This window comes from Oncorhynchus kisutch, linkage group LG15, assembly GCF_002021735.2.
Source record: "Oncorhynchus kisutch isolate 150728-3 linkage group LG15, Okis_V2, whole genome shotgun sequence".
Taxonomy (NCBI): domain Eukaryota; kingdom Metazoa; phylum Chordata; class Actinopteri; order Salmoniformes; family Salmonidae; genus Oncorhynchus; species Oncorhynchus kisutch.
Window position 1 is genome coordinate 75657861 of NC_034188.2, and position 20862 is coordinate 75678722.

At 42.7% G+C, this 20862-nt stretch overlaps 1 protein-coding gene across 2 annotated transcripts; it reads left to right on the forward strand.

The window, feature by feature from the left end:
• The first annotated feature begins 2562 nt into the window (after positions 1–2562).
• cab39 (calcium binding protein 39) lies at positions 2563–17769 on the forward strand. 2 transcript variants are annotated; one of them, XM_020503506.2, is made up of 9 exons: positions 2563–2856; positions 7331–7491; positions 7894–8058; positions 8665–8783; positions 11545–11713; positions 11859–11918; positions 12837–12902; positions 13286–13429; positions 13532–17769. In XM_020503506.2, exons 2-9 carry the CDS (start codon positions 7378–7380, stop codon positions 13718–13720), a joined length of 1026 nt encoding a protein of 341 aa, XP_020359095.1. In that variant the 5' UTR covers positions 2563–2856; positions 7331–7377; the 3' UTR covers positions 13721–17769. The 2 variants fall into 2 exon arrangements, with proteins under 2 accessions (XP_020359095.1, XP_020359094.1); XM_020503505.2 differs by having other exon boundaries at positions 2635–2861.
• Positions 17770–20862: the final 3093 nt, after the last annotated feature.

A 20862-nucleotide genomic window follows, 5' to 3' on the forward strand; every position in this document is an offset into this window, starting at 1 on the left:
ATCTATGTCTAAGGACATCAGGAGATGGTGGAAACTGGCCACTAGGGGGCAACAGTGAGCACTGTTACCATCAAGTAGGTTTCGGTTTTGCTACAGCATTGTGGACGGCATGGCAGATAGGTGTAAGCATCTGATTCCAAAGGTTGCAAGTTCAAATCCTGCAATAGAAAGTTGATTTTGATATTTTTGTTTTAAGGCTATCCCAAACCTTAACCCTTTCCTCAACCATTCTGAGTTAATATCTAACCTTCAAAATTCTGAGTTAATGCCTAAACTTAACCTTAAACACTTAGAAATTTGACGTTTGGAACAACTTAGAAATTTGAAGTTTGAGAAAAATGGATGAACGTCTAATTCTGACGTGGAACTGTGAGAGCTGGTTGGTTTAGCCATAACCCTGCACCTCTGTCTCCTCTCTCATGCAGAATGACTTCGCTACTCTTGAGTCAGTGGTAGATTGTTTACTGGATTCATACAGTATTTATACAGACATACTGTATATGAATTACTGATTCATTACTGCAGCTACAATATTCTCCCAGTATGTGAGACTTGTAAGGTTTTGATACACGTATTCCCACTGGGCAAATATGGGTTGAATCAACATTTTTTCCATGTAATTTCAATGAAATAATGTTGAACCAACGTGGAATAGATGTTGAATTGATGTCTGTGCCCAGTGGGCTGTATCTTGTCACTGTGATCTTGTGATTAATCATGTTAACTAATCTTGTACCGCTAATCTTCCCATCAAGAGTCAGAACTACAGGTCACCTGCTCCAGTGACTATGACCTCCTTGACCTCTGACCACTGACCACTGACCACTTCTCCACTGAACGCTACCCTCCAGACCACTACCACTTCCCCCCTCTTCCTCCCCATTCGCATCCCTCCCTCTAACCTCCAAACTACCGCCGCTCAACCCCACACTCTTCCCCGCCGCCTGCCTCCACTGAAGGTTCCACTGCTGACCCTGGCATGGCCATAGACTGAGGGAGGACAGACAGGCAACTCTGACAGGGCTGGAACCCCTGTACTGGTAAGAAGCCAGATAAGAACCAGGCTCCCTCTCTCTCTGTCAGGCAGATCCACTCACATGGTGTCACATAGAGGAAAGCTAGTGTAGATCTGTCAGATTATAGCTGCGCTGGAAAGATGTTTAAATGTATTATGTTTCTCACTCTGGACACTAATGGAGATCATACAGGAGAAACCAATGAGATGGATTATGATGAGGTAGAGGAGATTATCATCCTGCCTGATGAGATTGATTATGAGGAGGTAGAGGAGATTATCATCCTGCCTGATGAGATTGATTTTGAGGAGGTAGAGGAGATTGTCATCCTGCCTGATGAGATTGATTTTGAGGAGGTAGGGGAGATTATCATCCTGCCTGATGCGATTGATTTTGAGGAGGTAGAGGAGATGATCATACTGCCTGATGAGATTGATTATGAAGAGGTAGAGGATATTCTCATACTGCCTGATGAGATTGATTATGAGGAGGTAGAGGAGATTGTCATACTGCCTGATGAGATTGATTATGAGGTAGAGGAGATGATCTTCCTGCCTGATGAGATTGATTATGAGGAGGTAGAGGAGATTGTCATACTGCCTGATGAGATTGATTATGAGGTAGAGGAGATGATCTTCCTGCCCGATGAGATTGATTATGATGAGGTAGAGGAGATTCTCATACTGCCTGATGAGGAAAGGTTCCAAGTAAAGCAAGAGAAGGAAGAAGTGAAGGAGAAGAATGAACAGGAGAATGAGACAGAGGAGGGCAAGAAATGTCACAAGACCATCAAGAAGAGGTGAGTTTAAAGTAGACAGGAGAAAATGAAATAATGGAGGGAGGGAAAAGCTAACAGACAGATGGACACATAAAAGGGGATAGTAAAGGACTCTGTGACTCAGTTTGACATGTTGCAGTAGTGTCCATATTGTTCCATTCGTGTCAGTGGTTACTGTCTCCCCCACAGGTTTATCAGATGGCTGAGGAAGATGTTCTGCTGTGGAGGTGGCCTTCAGAAATGATAAACTGAAATCTTCATCACACGCAGCCAGAGATCCCAAAACACACCTATTTTTCAATAAACATAAAATCCCATCCTGATGTTTGTTTTGCTCAGATTAGCAGGTCTTGGTTTTGGGAAGGCTCCAAAGCTAATAGAATACAGTGGTCTTATTTCATTAATTACAACTATATAAGGTTTAGCCTCTTTACTCTGGGAGACCTGTACACAAGAATAAAGAGAAAAAGCATGCACACAGAATTGCTCACCAAACATACTTTTTGTCTAGGGTGTGTGGATTCACATTAGCCCTCTTTAGGTGTGTGTGGATTCCAATGATGTATGTACTGTATACACCACAGGAGGTTGGTGGCACCTTAATTGTAGACCGGCTTGTGATAATGGCTGGAGTGGAATGGTATCAAATACGTGGTTTCCATGTGCTTGATGCCATTCCATTAGCGCCGTTCAATACATTATTATGATCCGTCCTCCCTTCTGTGATATACACATGTTTATATACATCATTGGTGGAATCATTCATGCACTCTTTTCCTGGTGTACGAGTGCCTCCCTGTGGACACTTGCGAACCCCATGTGCCGATGCTATAGCGTAATACGAACAGCGGGGGGCGGTAGACCTCAATGCCCAACCACATTGCTAACCAGTCCACTCGTACACATAAAAGGACTAGGAAACCTAGCTAGCTTGCTATAAAACATTTAAAACAAGGGGAGGAAACGAATAAGGAAAACAAAGGACTTTATAATCCAACGGGACATAGCTACATTTCCGTTAGCTGTTCAAGCACATCGGTGGAGAGTGAAAAGATCGAGTTTGTAAGGTTTGATATTATGTGTCGTTTAGATGACAATTAGCTGTTCTGCCTACATTGGACAATGTTAGCTAACGCCAGGCAGTTAAAATAGCTGTCTAGCTAACGACGTTAGCGAGCTAGTAGAGGTCTGTCAAAAGCTTTCAAGCATATAACGTTATTTGTTAGCTAACGTTAGCCTGGCTACAGTAACTTATCAGTATGAAGTTCGCTAGCTAGATATTCTAATCTCGCTAGCTGCTACACACGAGAAGTTAGCAAGACCTTGAACACAAAAAAACTAGCAGGATCGCAAAAGTAGTTAGTACAGTAGCTAGCTGGCACGGTTGTCTAGTTAGCCAACGTTGTCGCTAGCCAACTAACGTGAACTAGGTTTCTAACTAGTTAACTAGCCAGAAAGCGTTGCCGTTGTCTTAGCAAGCTAGTCATATTTAAAGGCCTGTTGTGTATTTAGGCCTCCCGTATAGACCACAATATGAGCTAACGTTGGTTGGCAGGCAGGCTGGAGGGCTTGCACGATAATTGATGGACACGGATTGAAATCATCTGATAATGAAACTAAAATAGTACGTTAGCCAAATAATTGACTGACTAGCAAGGTAACTACCGAGTTATCAAACATTTTAGAACTAGTAATTTGTTAGCTAGCCATCACGAAATATTGTGCGCAGACGCTGGCTGACATCTTCACCAGACACGTTTGTATTGTGCGGTTCACTGTGCGCTTGCTGATGATAACTAATATGGCAATGAGCGGTTGATGCAATAATGTTTTGTGGTAGTGCATGGTTAGTTCGCAACTGCATAGGTAGTTAGTTAACTAACTAGTTAGCCACACTATATTTTCCAATTTAGCTCTCCAATGCTAGCCCGTGCTAGTTAAATTAGGGACCAATAGCAGGCTACCGGTCTCACACGAGTTGCATGTACTAGTACCAAAGTCATAATGGAAAAGCACCATGCAATCTGCAGAGCTACAATTGTGAATGAGTTATTCCCTATCTAGTTAGTTAATACTTAAAAGCCGTATATATGTTATCTGTTTGTCTACGTCATGCTAAAGGCGGTCACATTAGAGGAGAGCAGAGTTGCCCCAACTTGATCTTGGGGCCTCCACTGGGTGCACGTTTTGTTTTTTTCCCATGCACTACACAGTTGATTCAAATAGCCAACTCACCAAGCTTTGACTATTTGAATCAGCTGTGTAGTGTTAGGTGGAGGACAAAACAAAACGTGTACCCATTGGGGTGGGTTGTGGAAACCCTGGAGTAGAGAAGTGGTGCCTACATTAACAAACTTTAGCCTGTGAGTGAAAGGTGTATTGACCACCTGGTGAAGTTAAAAGGTGTGCTGAGATTAATATCGAATTGGCCAGAGTTCAAACCGGGGGTGGGGTAGATGTCAGTGTTTTCTAGTTCAATTTGTTAACATGTGACACATCACATATGTGACCAGGCTAGGTCTTGCTTTAGTGCTGGTTGGTTATATTCTTGCCTCCAGTGCTGGGTTCTAATTCTAAATGTAGATGCCATGCCGAAACATAGGTCAGAGTCTGAGCTAGACTGTGCCAGATTTTAGGTTCACAGGTCAGGTGATGATCCCATCTGGAAACAGGTTGCCAAAGCAGATCGACCGACAGACTGAGCTGGTACATCACCCCCGGTCTCAGTTGGTATCCACTGCATTTTGACAGTGGTGTAAACTACTTGGGTAAAAATACTTGAAAGTAGTACTTAAGTGGTTTTGGGGGGTATCTGTACTTTACTATTTATATTTTTGATCATTTTTACTAAACTAAAATTCTGAAGAAAATATCAGCTTTTTACTCCATACATTTTCCCTGATGCCCAAAAGTACTTGTTACATTTTGAATGGTTAGCAGGACAGGAAAATTGTCAAATTCACACACTCATCAAGAGAATTTCCCTGATTATCCCTACTGCCTCTGATCAGGTGGACTCAACACGCATGCTTTGTTTGTAAGTTATGCCTGAGTGTTGGAGCGGGCTCCTGACTATCCGTAATTATTTTATTTTATTAACAAGAAAATGGTGCCATCTTGTTTGCTTAATATAAGGAATTTTAAATAATTTTTACTTTTATTACTGAAGTATATTTTAGCAATTACATATACTTAAGTATCTTTAAAGCCAAATAATTAGGTATGACAATTAGGTACTTTTCTACCACTGCATTCTGGGAGTAACTTCACTGGTCTTGACTGTACACATAACATTGCTATTTGAATCCTTGCTGTGTTTTGATAGCTGAGGAACACTCAACCACACTCTCTTATATCGAGGCAGAGTTGAGCATTGATAACGGGTCGCATGATTTGCTAGCAACAATATTAGGTGCCCATCAATCAATACTTTTTATCGACTACAACCACAAACTTTCCTCATTTGTGTTGCTCAGTGCAAATTTGCTTGTGCCAATTGGATCTCAGTTTAGCTAGTATTTCAAGGGCACTACTTCTCCAGTTAAGCAACACAATTGAGGAAATTTGGTTGTATTCAAGTTTTTATTAAAAATATGAATTTCAGTACCCCATGGAAGGACCGCAATTAGATACCAACTTATATACAGGTAGGTGTTTTAAGAATTACAATTTTTACAAGTATCGACTGATGGTGACTCGATGTTGTTGCTAGAAAATCACACGACCAGTTATCAATGCTCAACTCTGCCTCGATATGAGAACAGAGTTGAGACTTCTTCAGCTGTCTTTGGACTACCTGTATTGTCATGGCTGTTTGTAAATGGGGGACATTTTAAGTTGGTCACCTTTCTGCACCCTTTCCATACAAACCGCACACCCATCCCTTCATGGTGTGAGTTCAACCCTTCCTTATCTGATCTTCTGCCAGACCAAATTTAACACCAGGGATGTCATTGACACCTTGAACAGCTGTGATACAGTATATATAACCCCACCCATATCCCAGTTCCCTATTATCAGTAGGTAGATCCAGCTACGGCCTGTATTACAAAAAGTGAATGGGTAGGTCATGGAATGTGGCAATTTTGATGGGGGTGGAGGCCATAAAAAAATGAACTAACCATGAGGGGCCGCAGTTGCTCGGGGGTCTGCTCCCCCTGTGCAATTATACACATTTTGCCATGGGGTGGAGAGAAGATTTAGTGATTTTAGAACGAATTTCATGCAATTCTACTACATTTTGCCATGTGTGAGGAAAAGTGGCTGTTTTACAGCTAATTTACAGCAATTCTAAAAATGTTGACAGGGTAGATAGATCTCATTAACGGCATGCATGAGTGAGACTAACTAACACAATCAAATGGGGCCCCTAAGCCAGTAATTTGAGCATGATAACAAGTTTAGATAGCTGGCCACTAAACTAACTTGTCAATCTAAAAATTGACTTGACTCAATGACTGACACAGCAAGAGAAACTGATGCACAACCAAATTTAGAAATTGCACCCTGTGTATTCTACTATTCTAACTCGCAACAGTAAGTTAACTGAGTTCCCTATTTATTTCTTATATATATATTTTTGGGGAAATTCATCCCAGGGCTGCCAGTTGCCCATCCCCGTCCTAGATAAAAGATCAGTGAGAAGTTCTGACACGTCCCACTGAGGGGCTCATGCATTCCCCTGGCTCTCACTGCTCTACGCCCTGACTAGATAAGGTTATAAGCACATTACAGTTTGTCTGGGGAGGGATGTGAGTTGAGAGAAAGGATATATGGCTGAACAGTGGTGTGTTTGTGTTAACTACACTAGTGGGGAGAGGCTGGAGAAGTACTGGTAACAACATGAGGGGTCATGTAGAGGCCCCTTTGGAGTAGGGTAGGGCAGAGGACATTCTACCTCTGGTCAGTGTTAGTCAATGATTACAATCAGTAATGTCTCAACGTCACCTCCCCTTTTATGATGCAACTGGTCAGTAAACCAATCAATAAAATCCATAGTTACAAAGTAAACAAAATTCCTGCAGTTAGCCTGCCCTTTCAACAACCTCGCACACAATTAAAGTAATGATTCTAATGCTTGATATCAAATCTCAGTTTGAGGGTGAGAATCGTTTTGCTTTCAGCTGTTTCTGTCTTCAGATCAATCTGTTTAGCCTGCCCCTCTACAACCTGTTTCTTAGCAATATGAATCTTAGTGTCAGTATGACTTATGAATTGTGAGTCAGTAGGCTATGTTGTATCTTGGTATCGGTATGATGAATAGTGAGTCATGTAATAAGTGCTGCCTGCCTTGTGTGTTGTACTCTGCCCGGTATTATAGTCCCCAGGTAAACTCCTGGCCCAGGGTTGGTTCATGGGAGAGGTCTGATTAGTACGTTTGTACTGATTGGCTCCTTCTCACTGAGCTCTCTGAGTCAGTACCAATGCAGTTTGAACAACTTCTGTCACAAAGTTTGGTTTAGTCCTTCTCTGCGGATCCCTTTCCTTCATTATCCCCTTCAGTTTTTGATATCGTTTCTCTCTCCTCTGTGGATAGGTAGGACTGTGCACTCGCTGCTTGGTCGACCACGGTAACTCACCACCATGCCGTTCCCCTTTGGCAAGTCCCACAAGTCGCCAGCGGACATCGTCAAGAACCTGAAGGACAACATGACGGTGTTGGAGAAACACGACATCTCTGACAAGAAGGCTGAGAAGGTAAACAACCAAACCTGTCCCTCTGAGTTTGAATTGACTACAGTGTAGTTCTAAAACCCTGTTCCTGGAGACATACCCTTCTGTATGTTTCCGTGCCACCCCAGCTGTAACTAACCTGATTCAGTTTATCAACCAGCCAATTATTAGAATTAGGTGCCCTAGATTAGGGTTGGAGTGTGAGAACGACGAGACGTCGGTCTCAAACCTGTTGAGGGTTTAGTTTCCTTCCTTTCATAACAAGCCATCTCTAGACTGAAAATAGTGTATGATGGGATCATTTCAGGACAACGTAGGATGGTGGGTGTTTGCTAGATCATAGGAAACACTATGGTGACTGATGGAGAGCTAGCTAATGTAAAGAGCTAATTTCTCCTGTCTGTCTTTTTTTGTGTGCGTGTCCAGGCCACAGAGGAGGTGTCTAAGAGCCTGGTTGCGATGAAGGAGATTCTGTATGGCACTAATGAGAAGGAGCCCCAGACAGAGGCGGTGGCCCAGCTGGCCCAGGAGCTCTATAACAGCGGCCTGCTCAGCACCCTCGTATCTGACCTGCAGCTCATCGACTTTGAGGTGAGACACTTTTACACTGTTTCTGTTTTGTCTGTCTTTCAGATAGATGCAGGGATATGAGAGATTTCTTTTGAGATGCTGACTAGAAAGATGGGTGTCTTTGGGATGGAGAGACATTTTATGTCAATGTACAGAAAAAGACAAGACTGACTTCTCTTTTACTGGCACATGGACAGGTTTTCACTTTTCTTTGCTTACGTGTGTGTTTCACTGAGTCACCTTATCAGCCTGAGTCAGTGTTGTGTGACTCTCCTCTTTGACACACTCAACCTCCACATCATTCAGTTGGTCTGTGTCATTCTCACCCATCAAAAGAGACATCTGTCTTGGCTATTCCTGCTATGGGGAGGCTGCATTTGATAATGGGTGTAAAACCACTCAATGATACTATTTTGAAATGTGCCGATTCACTAATGGTGCTAATAGGTGAATCTGTTTTATCACCATAACATGTATAAGAACATTGCATTCAGAAAAACTTCAGTATTAAAGTTCAAAATGAGAACTTTGTTTAGTAACTACTGCTAGAAACCATGTCTGCTTGAAATCTGACCCCTTGTGATTTTCACACCTTACCAACATTCTGTCATATCTGTTCACCATCAGGGTAAGAAGGATGTGGCTCAGATCTTCAACAACATTCTGAGACGTCAGATCGGGACACGGACGCCCACAGTGGAGTACCTCTGCACTCAGCAGAACATCCTCTTCATGCTGCTCAAAGGGTGAGGTCTGTGGCGCCTAAACCTACACTACAACCTGTTATTTACAATGTTGGGTGTGGTGCTTTTATGTTTGGTTAAAAGTGGATACCTTTTAAGTCTGATAAGTTTTATTTGAAGGGAATTACCACATTGTCTCAATAGACTTTACAGAAGGATTAAATCAATCGAAATGGAAAGATAAATACTGCAGAAATGGACAAACGGCAGATATTGATAGTAATTCCGGAAGACATTGGCGGTGTCCTATATCAGGGATCATTTTGTTCTGGAGTGGATGGTCGGAACATAATTACAAATACTTTGTAGACTGCAAATAGATATGTTTGACTGAAACATAAACAATAATAATTACTTGGTGCTGAATTCCAGTGTTTTTGTGTTCATTGTGTTGTGCATGGCTTTCTCATAATCAATCAATGTAAAGGAGTTCAATCTGTTATTTCTATCGCCTAAACATAACCTAGCCAGAGGACTAATAATGAGGGAGAATCAACCATATCAATAGCCTATAGAACATCTAATGACCAGTTTTAATCAAGTTTAAGCTTATTAAGAAATAAATGATCAAGGCGGACCATGAAAATCCTTCCAAGCGAGGTTGAAAGCCAAAGGGCCAATAACCTGTTATGCCAGTAGGGGGTGTGTTATAAAAGCTTTAAGACAAGTTAGTTATGAAGGTTCGCTTATTTCCCAAATATTCTAGCCTACGATGGTGTGTCCTAAAGTTGGGGCTTTCAAAAATGAAGGAAAGTCTCTATAGCCTAAGACTAGGCGTTGGCTATTGTCAATCACAGCTTTATGTTAGAACAAACAATATTATGCATTTTTCTATTACTTTGAGGCAGTTATTATTCAGTTGTGAAGACTGTAGACTGCTATCCAGCCCATGATGTAATCCTAAAACCACTCACTACAGTTCTTCATCAGTCACTGCTCCATCACAGTGCGCCACACACACACACATATACCTGCTCCATGCTAAAGCTCTTCCACCAGAAAGGAATATTAGAAAAGATGTGCCTGCTCTTGGCCTCTAACCAGGCTTTCAACATTCTTTCATCATAAATCATCCAGTTGCATTCGATTTCATGTTGTAGCCCAACTGTCGTTTTTAGCAGATATATATATATATATAAAATACTGCTCAAAAAAATAAAGGGAACACTGAATGCAATATTTAATAAGAATACTTTTTTCTTTACATAGTTGAATGTGCTGACAACAAAATCACACTAATTATCAATGGAAATCAAATTTATCAACCCATGGAGGTCTGGATTTGGAGTCACACACTCAAAATTAAAGTGGAAAACCACACTACAGGCTGATCCAACTTTGATGTAATGTCCTTAAAATTAGGCTCAGTAGTGTGTGTGGCCTCCACGTGCCTGTATGACCTCCCTACAATGCCTGGGCATGCTCTTGATGAGGTGGCGGATGGTCTCCTGAGGGATCTCCTCCCAGACCTGGACTAAAGCATCTGCCAACTCCTGGACAGTCTGTGGTGCAACGTGGCGTTGGTGGATGGAGCGAGACATGATGTCCCAGATGTGCTCAATTGGATTCAGGTCTGGGGAACGGGCGGGCCAGTCCATAGCATCAATGCCTTCCTCTTGCAGAAACTGCTGACACACTCCAGCCACATGAGGTCTTGCATTAGGAGGAACCCAGGGCCAACCGCACCAGCATATGTTCTCACAAGGGGTCTGAGGATCTCATCTCGGTACCTAATGGCAGTCAGGCTACCTCTGGCGAGCACATGGAGCCCCCCAAAGAAATGCCACACCATGACTGACCCACCGCCAAACCGGTCATGTCGGAGGATGTTGCATGCAGCAGAACGTTCTCCACGGCGTCTCCAGACTCTCACATGTGTTCAGTGTGAACCCGCTTTCATCTGTGAAGAGCACAGGGCGCCAGTGGCGAATTTGCCAATCTTTGTGTTCTCTGGCAAATGCCAAACGTCCTGCACGGTGTTGGGCTATAAGCACAACCCCCACCTGTGTACGTCGGGTCCTCATACGACCCTCATGGAGTCTGTTTCTGACCGTTTGAGCAGACACATGCACATTTGTGGCCTGCTGAAGGTCATTTTGCAGGGCTCTGGCAGTGCTCCTCCTTGCACAAAGGCGGAGGTAGCGGTCCTGCTGCTGGGTTGTTGCCCTCCTATGGCCTCCTCCACGTCTCCTGATGTACTGGCCTGTCTCCTGGTAGCGCCTCCATGCTCTGGACACTACGCTGACACACAGCAAACCTTCTTGCCACAGCTTGCATTGATGTGCCATCCTGGATGAGCTGCACTACCTGAGCCACTTGTGTGGGTTGTAGACTCCGTCTCATGCTACCACTAGAGTGAAAGCACCGCCAGCATTCAAGTGACCAAAACATCAGCCAGGAAGCATAGGAACTGAGAAGTGGTCTGTGGTCACCACCTGCAGAACCACTCCTTTATTGGCGGTGTCTTGCTAATTGCCTATAATTTCCATCTGTTGTCTATTCCATTTGCACAACAGCATGTGACATTTATTGTCAATCAGTGTTAGTGGACAGTTTGATTTCACAGAAGTGTGATTAACTTGGAGTTACATTGTGTTGTTTAAGTGTTCCCTTTATTTTTGTGTGTGTATATTAATTAGTTGGCCAATAAGGGAGGCCGTATTTTATGGGTACGTAATCACGATACAACAGGTTGACTTCGCCCAACCCTATTTGCATTGTATTAACTGGATACCTCCTTCCTGTTCCACTGTCCTCCTGGCAGGTACGAGTCTCCAGAGATCGCTCTGAACTGTGGCATCATGCTGAGGGAGTGTATCAGGCACGAGCCACTGGCCAAGATCACCCTGGGGGCCGAGCAGTTCTACGACTTCTTCAGATACGTGGAGATGTCCACGTTCGACATCGCTTCAGACGCATTTGCAACTTTTAAAGTGAGTTTAAAAAAAAAAGAAAAATATATTTTTTATTTCTTCTTAGAACTGTATCTCAGACCCTCTAGGACTCTGAGTTTCTTGGGACTTCGATAGAGGGCCTGTATTTTTGAGCTCATTGGTTAAAATACCTGTGTTCTTCCAGGACTTGCTAACAAGACACAAGATTCTGAGTGCAGAGTTCCTGGAGCAGCATTATGACAGGGTAAGTCCTCCATATTGTATTGAAATGTAACCCGGTAAGAACACATGTCCATGATTCGTTTCTTCAAATGTTCCTTTCGCTGAATAGCAACCTGTCACGGTTAACAGCTTTTTAAGACAGCTTGTTCTGGCGTGACCTCAGACTGAGTTTATTTGTGCTAAACCCCAGTCTGACTGAATATTTCAGAGTATCTCTGAGATCCATGAAAAGTATACCAGGGAATATGGAAATTAACTTGCAAGTGGCAGCATAGTACTCAGGAACTGGTTTTCTCTGAACATATAAGCCAGGCTTTTGACACAATGTGGCTGTTCTGAATACAGCTCCCTGTCTGTCAGTGCTGGAAGATCACTAGTTGGCTTGTGTTTTCTAACAAGCAGATGCACTCTGCTTGTTAGAAACACTGACTCAACTCCAGCCACTTTTATAATGGGAATTGATGGGAAATGATGTAAAATATATCACTAGCCACTTCAAACAATGCTACCTTATAATGTTTACATACCCTACATTATTCATCTCATATGTATATGTATATACTGTACTCTATCATCTACTGCATCTTTATGTAACACATGTATCACTAGCCACTTTAACTATGCCACTTTGTTTACATACTCATCTCATATGTATATACTGCACTCAATACCATCTACTGTATCTTGCCTATGCCGCTCTGTACTCACTCATATATCTCTATGTACATATTCTTTATCCCCTTACACAGTGTCTATAAGGTAGTAGTTTTGGAATTGTTAGCTAGATTACTTGTTGGTTATTACTGCATTGTCGGAACTAGAAGCACAAGCATTTCGCTACACTCGCATTAACATCTGCTAACCATGTGTATGTGACAAATAAAATTTGATTTGAAATAGCGGCTTGACATTCACGCCGATGATTCTTTCTCCCCTCCAGTTCTTCAGTGAATATGAGAAGTTACTCCACTCAGAGAACTACGTGACTAAAAGGCAGTCCCTCAAGGTAAGAACGTGGGTTCTGTTCCTGTTGTAGTAAACAGCTCTCATGTAGTATTTCTATGCGTATGTTTTTAATGGCTAAATATAGAGGTGGTCTCTTACATGGTGTTTGGTTACTGAAAATTGCAGCAAGCTGACCACTGTAGCGCCACCCTGTGGATGGAGTAGGTTTTATATTTCATCTGCCTGGTAACTTCCTCCTATTTTTGCCAATGCATAGCAGTATCTTCACTTTGCCTTGTGTAAACCCAACTATAATGATGCAAATCTATTTTATATAGTTTTAGTGGAATCTTATGGTATTAAATAAATCATGACTTTTTCACCTACCCCAGACTGTAATTGCAATTATTACTTAATGTTTTTTGTCACTCTGAAACAATTTAGTTGTTGGGAGAGCTTCTTCTCGATCGACACAATTTCACCATCATGACGAAATACATCAGCAAGCCAGAGAACCTCAAGCTAATGATGAACCTTCTTCGGGACAAAAGCCGCAACATCCAGTTTGAGGCCTTCCACGTCTTCAAGGTAAAATAAAGAAAATCCGAGACTAGCACAAGGCTATAGCAGGCGGTGCAATTTGACTGGGTTGGATTGTAAGAATAATTTGTCCTCTTCCTTCCCCTGTAGGTGTTTGTGGCCAACCCCAACAAGACACAGCCCATCTTGGACATTCTTCTGAAGAACCAGACCAAACTCATCGAGTTCCTCTCCAAGTTCCAGAACGACAGGACGGAGGACGAACAGTTCAACGATGAAAAGACGTATCTGGTCAAACAGATCAAAGATCTGAAGAGGCCAGCTCCCCAGGAGGCCTGAGGGAGGGGCTTAAGGTGTCCAGACAACATCTGGATAACAGACTTGTCAGCAGCTGCTGCTGTTCTAGTTTTTCCACTATTTGAGGAAACGAATCGGAAAAAAAATAACGCACCCACATCAAGTCATCAGGAATTCTCCAGCTCATTCTGCTGTTCAACACAACGGACATTAGATGTTTTTATTTTTTATTTTATTTTTCTCCTTTAAAAAGAAGAGCTGAACATAATAGATGCTGCACATTAAGACATGTGGAAGGATAACATCAACACAACAAAGGTCATTTAAGCAAATGGTAACAATGAAATCTACTACATTTGAGCGCTATGCAGACTTCTGACGCACACACATATGCTATAATATCAGCATAAACCTTGAGATGGCAAGGTACTAGCAAAGTGAACATTGGGGTGTTGGTTGCATGCCTTGTTCAAATGTGACAGATACATGGCTGTGCTTGGGGCTAAACGCTGGCTGAGAGATTACATTTCCAGTCTTGCCCTGTCTACTTAGTGCCACAGATGGCAAAAAGCACATACCAGCTACAACTCTTATCTATGCCTTCATCATGTGCAACAGTGATTCATTTTAAAATGGGCTCTCAAATGGCCTCACCGAACCATGCAGCTATTGGTGTTGTGAAACAGCACAAAGCAGATGGTATGGATAAAATGCTAGATATTATTTCGGTACATGCCTGAATTGGGTTTCTTTTTTTTGTTCTGGGAAAGGGTGAACGTGTACATATGCCATTAGTGTTTTTTTGCTTTGTCGATTTTGTTGAAACGTTGACACATGGCTATACAGTACTAGTCAAAAAAAATTTAACGTTGTAGAATAATAGTGAAGACAAATTATGAAATCACATATGGAATCATGCAGTAACCAAAAAAGTTTTACTTTTAGATTCTTCAAAGTAGCCACCCTTTGCCTTGACAGCTTTACACACTCTTGGCATTCTCTCAACCAGCTTCACCTGGAATGCTTTTCCAACAGTCTTGAAGGAGTTCCCACATGCTGAGCACTTGTTGGCTGCATTTTGCTCATTCTGTGGTCCAACTCTTCCTACCCATCTCAATTGGGTTGAGGTTGGGTGATTGTGGAGGCCAGGTCATCTGAAGCAGCACTCCATCACTCTCCTTGGTCAAATACCCTTACACAGCCTGGAGGTGTGTTGGGTCATTGTTCTGTTGAAAAACAAATGATAGTCCCCCTAAGCGTGAACCAGATGGGAAGGCGTATCACTGTAGAATGCTGTGGTAGCCATGCTGATTTAAGTGTGCCTTGAATTCTAAGTAAATAACTGACAGTGTCGTCAGCAAAGCACCCCCACACCACCTCCTCCATGAGTCACGGTGGGAACCACACATGTGGAGATTATCCGTTCACCTACTCTGCGTCTCACAAAGTCATGGCGGTTGGAACCAAACATCTTTAATATGTACTCAGACCAAATGACAGATTTCCACCGGTTTAATGTCCATTGCTTGTGTTTCTTGGCCCAAGAAAGTCTCTTTCTTATTGGTGACCTTTAGTGGTTTCTTTGCAGCAATTCAACCACGAAGGCCTGATTCACGCATCCCCTCTGAACAGTTGATGTTGATGTGTCAGTGTTACTTGAACTCTGACACATTTATTTGGGCTGCAATTTCTGAGGCTGGGAACTCTAATGATCTTATCCTCTCCTGCAGAGGTAACTGCATCTTCCTTTCGTGTGATGGTCCTCGTGAGAGACAGTTTCATCATTAGTGCTTGATGGGTTTTGCTACTGCACTTGAAGAAACTTTCTAGTTTTTTTTTATTTTTATTCTCCGTATTGTCTGACCTAAATGTCTTTTTAAAGTAATGGACTGTCATTTCTCTGCTTATTTGAGGTGTTCTTGCCATGATATGGACATGGTCTTTTACCGAATAGGGTTAGGGTTCTGTATCTTCTGTGTACCACCCCACCATGTCATAACAGAACTGATTGGCTAAAATGCAATAAGGAAATTCAAAAAAAAAAAAGGTGATGACCTCATGAAGCTGGTTGAGTGTGCAAAGCTGTCAAGGCCAATGGTGGCTACTTTGAAGAATCTCAAATATATATTAATTTGTGTAACATTTTTGGTTACTACCGGTACATGATTACATGTGTTATTTCATAGTTTTGATGTCTTCACTATTATTCTACAATGTAGAAAACAGTCAAACTAAAGTGAACCCCTTGAATGAATAGCTGTTAACTTTTGACTGGTACTGTGTATATATATTTGACTTTAAAACAACAGTTTTTTTTTTTGTTACTTCTAATCAAGTACATTTTTAAAACAGTGACACGTAAAATCAGACATTATGCGTTTCATTTTACTGAACTGAAATGGTTTTATTTGTACATAACTTCCAGCCAGGGCCAGCTCTTACATTGTTAACCATTAATAATAATTAGTACAGCTGAGGAATGTCATGGTATTAGCCTAGATCTCTTCTTAATCCTCTGTTTCCGTCTGTATTTAAGTAACTCAGTTAAAATGTGCTGGGTGCCAGGACATCGGGGTGGAAGGGAAGAGTTCTAATGGAAACATGAAATTTGTGCTGAGCAGCCAGCCAATGGTCACGTTGCATGCATCAGCCAATGGTCACGTTGCATGCATCAGCCAATGGTCACGTTGCATGCATCAGCCAATGGTCACGTTGCATGCATCAGCCAATGGTCACGTTGCATGCATCAGCCAATGGTCACGTTGCATGCATCAGCCAATGGTCACGTTGCATGCATCAGCCAATGGTCACGTTGCATGCATCAGCCAATGGTCACGTTGCATGCATCAGCCAATGGTCACGTTGCATGCATCAGCCAATGGTCACGTTGCATGCATCAGCCAATGGTCACGTTGCATGCATCAGCCAATGGTCACGTTGCATGCATCAGCCAATGGTCACGTTGCATGCATCAGCCAATGGTCACGTTGCATGCATCAGCCAATGGTCACGTTGCATGCATCAGCCAATGGTCACGTTGCATGCATCAGCCAATGGTCACGTTGCATGCATCAGCCAATGGTCACGTTGCATGCATCAGCCAATGGTCACGTTGCATGCATCAGCCAATGGTCACGTTGCATGCATCAGCCAATGGTCACGTTGCATGCATCAGCCAATGGTCACGTTGCATGCATCAGCCAATGGTCACGTTGCATGCATCAGCCAATGGTTGTGTGCTATGTCATCAACTGTCATTGACTGACAGATTGCTATAACATGATGGGGTTAGCTGATATGTAAAATATCTATCCAGGCGTTAAAGATCTGGCAGGCTTCAGCAACGCTTGGGCAGAGGAACACACCCTTCATCTCCCAACTGGAATCTGTTCTGGGTGTTTGTGCGGATTTCAGGGAATCGCAACATTCTCCCCCCCACTCATCCATTCTGGTTTATTATTATACTCTAACTTCACCGCTTTCTGGTGGTGTCTGGGTGTTGCAACACTCTGATTTCATCTCCCCCCCCCCCCCCCCCCCATTTCATGGGGGTTAAAATTCCAGTACAATCCCAGAGCATTGTGTATGTTATTTGGAGATTGTTTAATTTAACACTGACTGAGCAAATCTGCCATTTGAAGCACAGTATTTATTTGAGGGATGGAGTTGATTGGGTGATATGAAAATCTTGCATATATATCACTCAACATACATGTTTAATTGCAGTGAAGGATATGGTCAGAGTGTTGTTGAGCCGAGTGCTTTTGACTGAACGCTCATCCATCTATTCCAATAGACAACTGATCAGCCATTTCATTGTGCAAACCAACAGAGAACGGTACGCTAAAGACCAGTATTCCTCAATGCATATTTAAATAGCATGTTCCTCTACTGGCTGCATGGTACTCTACATACAATGTTGTGCTGGAATTTTCTTCCAAATAAATAATTAACATTTGAGAATAGCCAAATAATCTCATGCTATCTTTGACTCCAGTCCCAGCACATTGTGTATGGCTGCTTTCAGAAGTGTCAAAGGCTCTACAATCTAAACAACAGAAATAAAGGAAACACATTTGGAATAAATTAAACCTGTGGTCAGTGTTATTAGTCTCATTGTCTTTTCCTGTATCTGTCTTTGTGCTAAATGTCTGGAAGAGTAAACTAAAACACAACGTGTTAATGATACGTTGAGACAACGGTGCTTGTGGGGATTGGGAACAGAATCCGCTTGAATTTGAATGGGCAAGGTTTGACTTCAAACAAGGAAGTGAAATGTAATCTATCGTTCTATATTGTGGTAGGCAGTTTTAGCAACAGCTGTGCTGGACTGTGGTCGACATGGATAATAGTTCTGACGGTACAGGTGGGGATGATGAAAGTCATGGATGGTCTATGGTGAAAAAGAATGTCCCTGGTATAAGTGCTGCTGACGGCAGTGGCACTTCTAGTGTTGAGACAGTGAAGGTAGTGGAAAACAAAAGTAATGGAAAATTGTGATTATGTTTGATGTGATCACAAGGTCTCATCTACACCCTATTTGATTAACCAATGCCGTTAAGAGATCGGGGAAGTAAGATTAGCCCGGTTCATTGGTAATGGTAGACTGTTTATATTCTGTGCTGACCATGTCCAGCAAGGGAAGATTCTGAAAATGAAAAGTCAATGGGAAGAAAATCACAAGTCATGTCCCTGGAGCTTCGGCTAGGCTGAGGGGGGTCATTTCTGGGCTTCCACTATCTATGTCCATATATAATATCAAATGTACAGGGGGTTATAGAGGTTAAAGCCAAAAGGCTGTTCAGTAAGAAAGAGGGGCAGAGAAGTGAAAGCCTGTCAGTATTATTGTTTGAGAAAGTTGTACCTAAGAAAGAAGAGATGAGCTTCCTGGCTTTCACTGTTAGTTTGTCCCACCCCCATTAAGGTGATTTAAATGCCAAAGAATGAGAATCTGTGCAAAGGAAAGAAAATATGTACCAAGCGTGGAGGGGAACATGATTATGGTGAATGTGGGAACAATGTCAAGGTTAAATGTAGTAATTGTGTGAGGACACAATGCACCATTTGGTGGATGCCAGGTGCAGAAAGAGGCTGGAGAGGCCCAAAGATATACAATTACTCATCATGTCTCTTATGCAGAGGCTGCAAGGCAGATTGGTGGAACTATTAGGCAGAATGATGGAGATAACAGGGTTACTCCTGGAATAAGTGGACCTACTGTATGAAATGTTGCTTATGTTGGTCCAGACACTGATACGAGACCTGTTCAGAAATCTTGTGACCTCTGATTTTGAGTGCTGCGAATTTATATGTACCAATGAGTGAAGTGGGTGAAAAAAGGAAGTCGGTTCCTTGGTGGACTGAAGAGTGCACTGCGGCTATTCGAGAAAGAAATAGGGCTTACAGAGTGTTTGCGTAGGAATATGACTCCTGAGAATCTAGTTGATTTCCCAGAGAAGAGAGCTTTAGTACGTAGGGTCATTAAGTCTGTCAAGAGAAATGCATGGAGACAGTTCTGCTCTACAATGGGCAGGGGTACAGAGCTGGGGGATGTATGGTCTATGTTGATAAAGATGACTGGAAGAAGCAAGTCCACTTGAATTCCAATTTTTGATTGTGGGTCAAGAAATGGCCGTAACTGATAAAGAAAAAGCTGACTTGTTGGGGAAGACATTTGCTAGGGTACATAGTGGGGTAACTTTGCATGAAGTATATAAAGCAACACAGGTGTGAGACTTGAAATGCTCATGCTAATGTGTATAAGAGAAGGGATACTGTTGACTCTTCTTTGGATGCTGTTTTTACCATACATGATGCGTTCAGCCTTAATAGGCTGTGGATATAGGGGGAAAGGGGGAATACCTAGTCAGTTCTACAACAGAATCCTAAATGTGTCTTCCGCATTTAACCCAATCCCTCTGAATCAGAGACGTGCAGGGGGCTGCCTTAATCGACATCCACGCCTTTGGTGCCCGGGGAACAGTGGGTTAACTGCCTTGCTCAGGGGCAGAGCGACAGATTTTTACCTTGTCAGCTCGGGAATTCGATCCAGCAACCTTTCGGTTACTGGCCCAACACTTACATGTGCCAAATACAACAGGTGTAGACCTTAGAGTGAAATGCTTACTTACAAGCTCTTAACCAACTATGCTTTAAGAAAAAAAGAAAAAAAAGTGTTAAGTAAAAAATAGATAAAACATTGAAAATTGAAAATAAAAGTAACATAATTAAACAGCAGCAGTAAAATAACAAGCGAGGCTTTATACAGGGAGTACCGGTTAGTCGAGGTAATGGAGGTAATATGTACATGCAGGTAGAGTTAAAGTGACTATGCATAAATTATAAACAGAGAGTAGCAGCAGCACAAAAGAGGGGTCTGGGTAGCCCTTTGATTAGCTGTTCAGGAGTCTTATGGCTTGGGGGTAGAAGCTGTTAAGAAGCCTTTTGGACCTAGACTTGGCACTCCGGTACCTCTTGCCGTGCGGTAGCAGGGAGAACAGTCTATGACTAGGGTGGCTGGAGTCTTTGACAATTTTTAGGGCCTTTCTCTGACACCGCCTGGTATAGAGGTCCTGGATGGCAGGAAGCTTGGCCCCAGTGATGTACTGGGCCGTACGCACTACCCTCTGTATGCCTTGAGGTCGGAGGCCGAGTAGTTGCCATACCATGCAGTGATGCAACCAGTATGCTCTCGATGGTGCAGCTATGGAACCTTTAGAGGATCTGAGGACCCCATGCCAAATATTTTCAGTCTCTAGAGGGGGAATAGGCTTTGTTGATGTGGACACCAAGGGACTTGAAGCTCTCAAACTGTTCCACTACAGCCACATCGATGTAAATGGGGGCATGCTCAGTCCTTTTCCTGTAGTCCACAATCCTCTCCTTTGTATTTATCACGTTGAGGGAGAGGTTGTTGTCCTGGCACCACCCGGCCATGTCTCTGATGTCCTCCCTATAGGCTGTCTCATTGTTGTTGCTGATCAGGCCTACCACTGTTGTGTCATCGGCAAACTTGATGATGGTGTTGGAGTACTGTAAGTAAGCATTTCACTGTCAGGTCTACTGCAATTTTTATTTTATTTGAGTCGTGCCTGGCCATGCAGTCATGAGTGAACAGGGAGCAAAGAAGGGGACTGAGCACGCAACCGAGGGGCACCCCCGTGTTGAGGATCAGCATGGCGGAT

Bases quoted from the DNA above. Each gene is read 5' to 3' on its own strand.
- cab39 (XM_020503506.2), top strand. From the start codon at position 7,378: ATGCCGTTCCCCTTTGGCAAGTCCCACAAGTCGCCAGCGGACATCGTC. The intron at 8,059-8,664 runs GTGAGACACTTT...GTTCACCATCAG, and splicing joins TGCAGCTCATCGACTTTGAG to GGTAAGAAGGATGTGGCTCA. The intron at 11,714-11,858 runs GTGAGTTTAAAA...GTGTTCTTCCAG, and splicing joins ACGCATTTGCAACTTTTAAA to GACTTGCTAACAAGACACAA.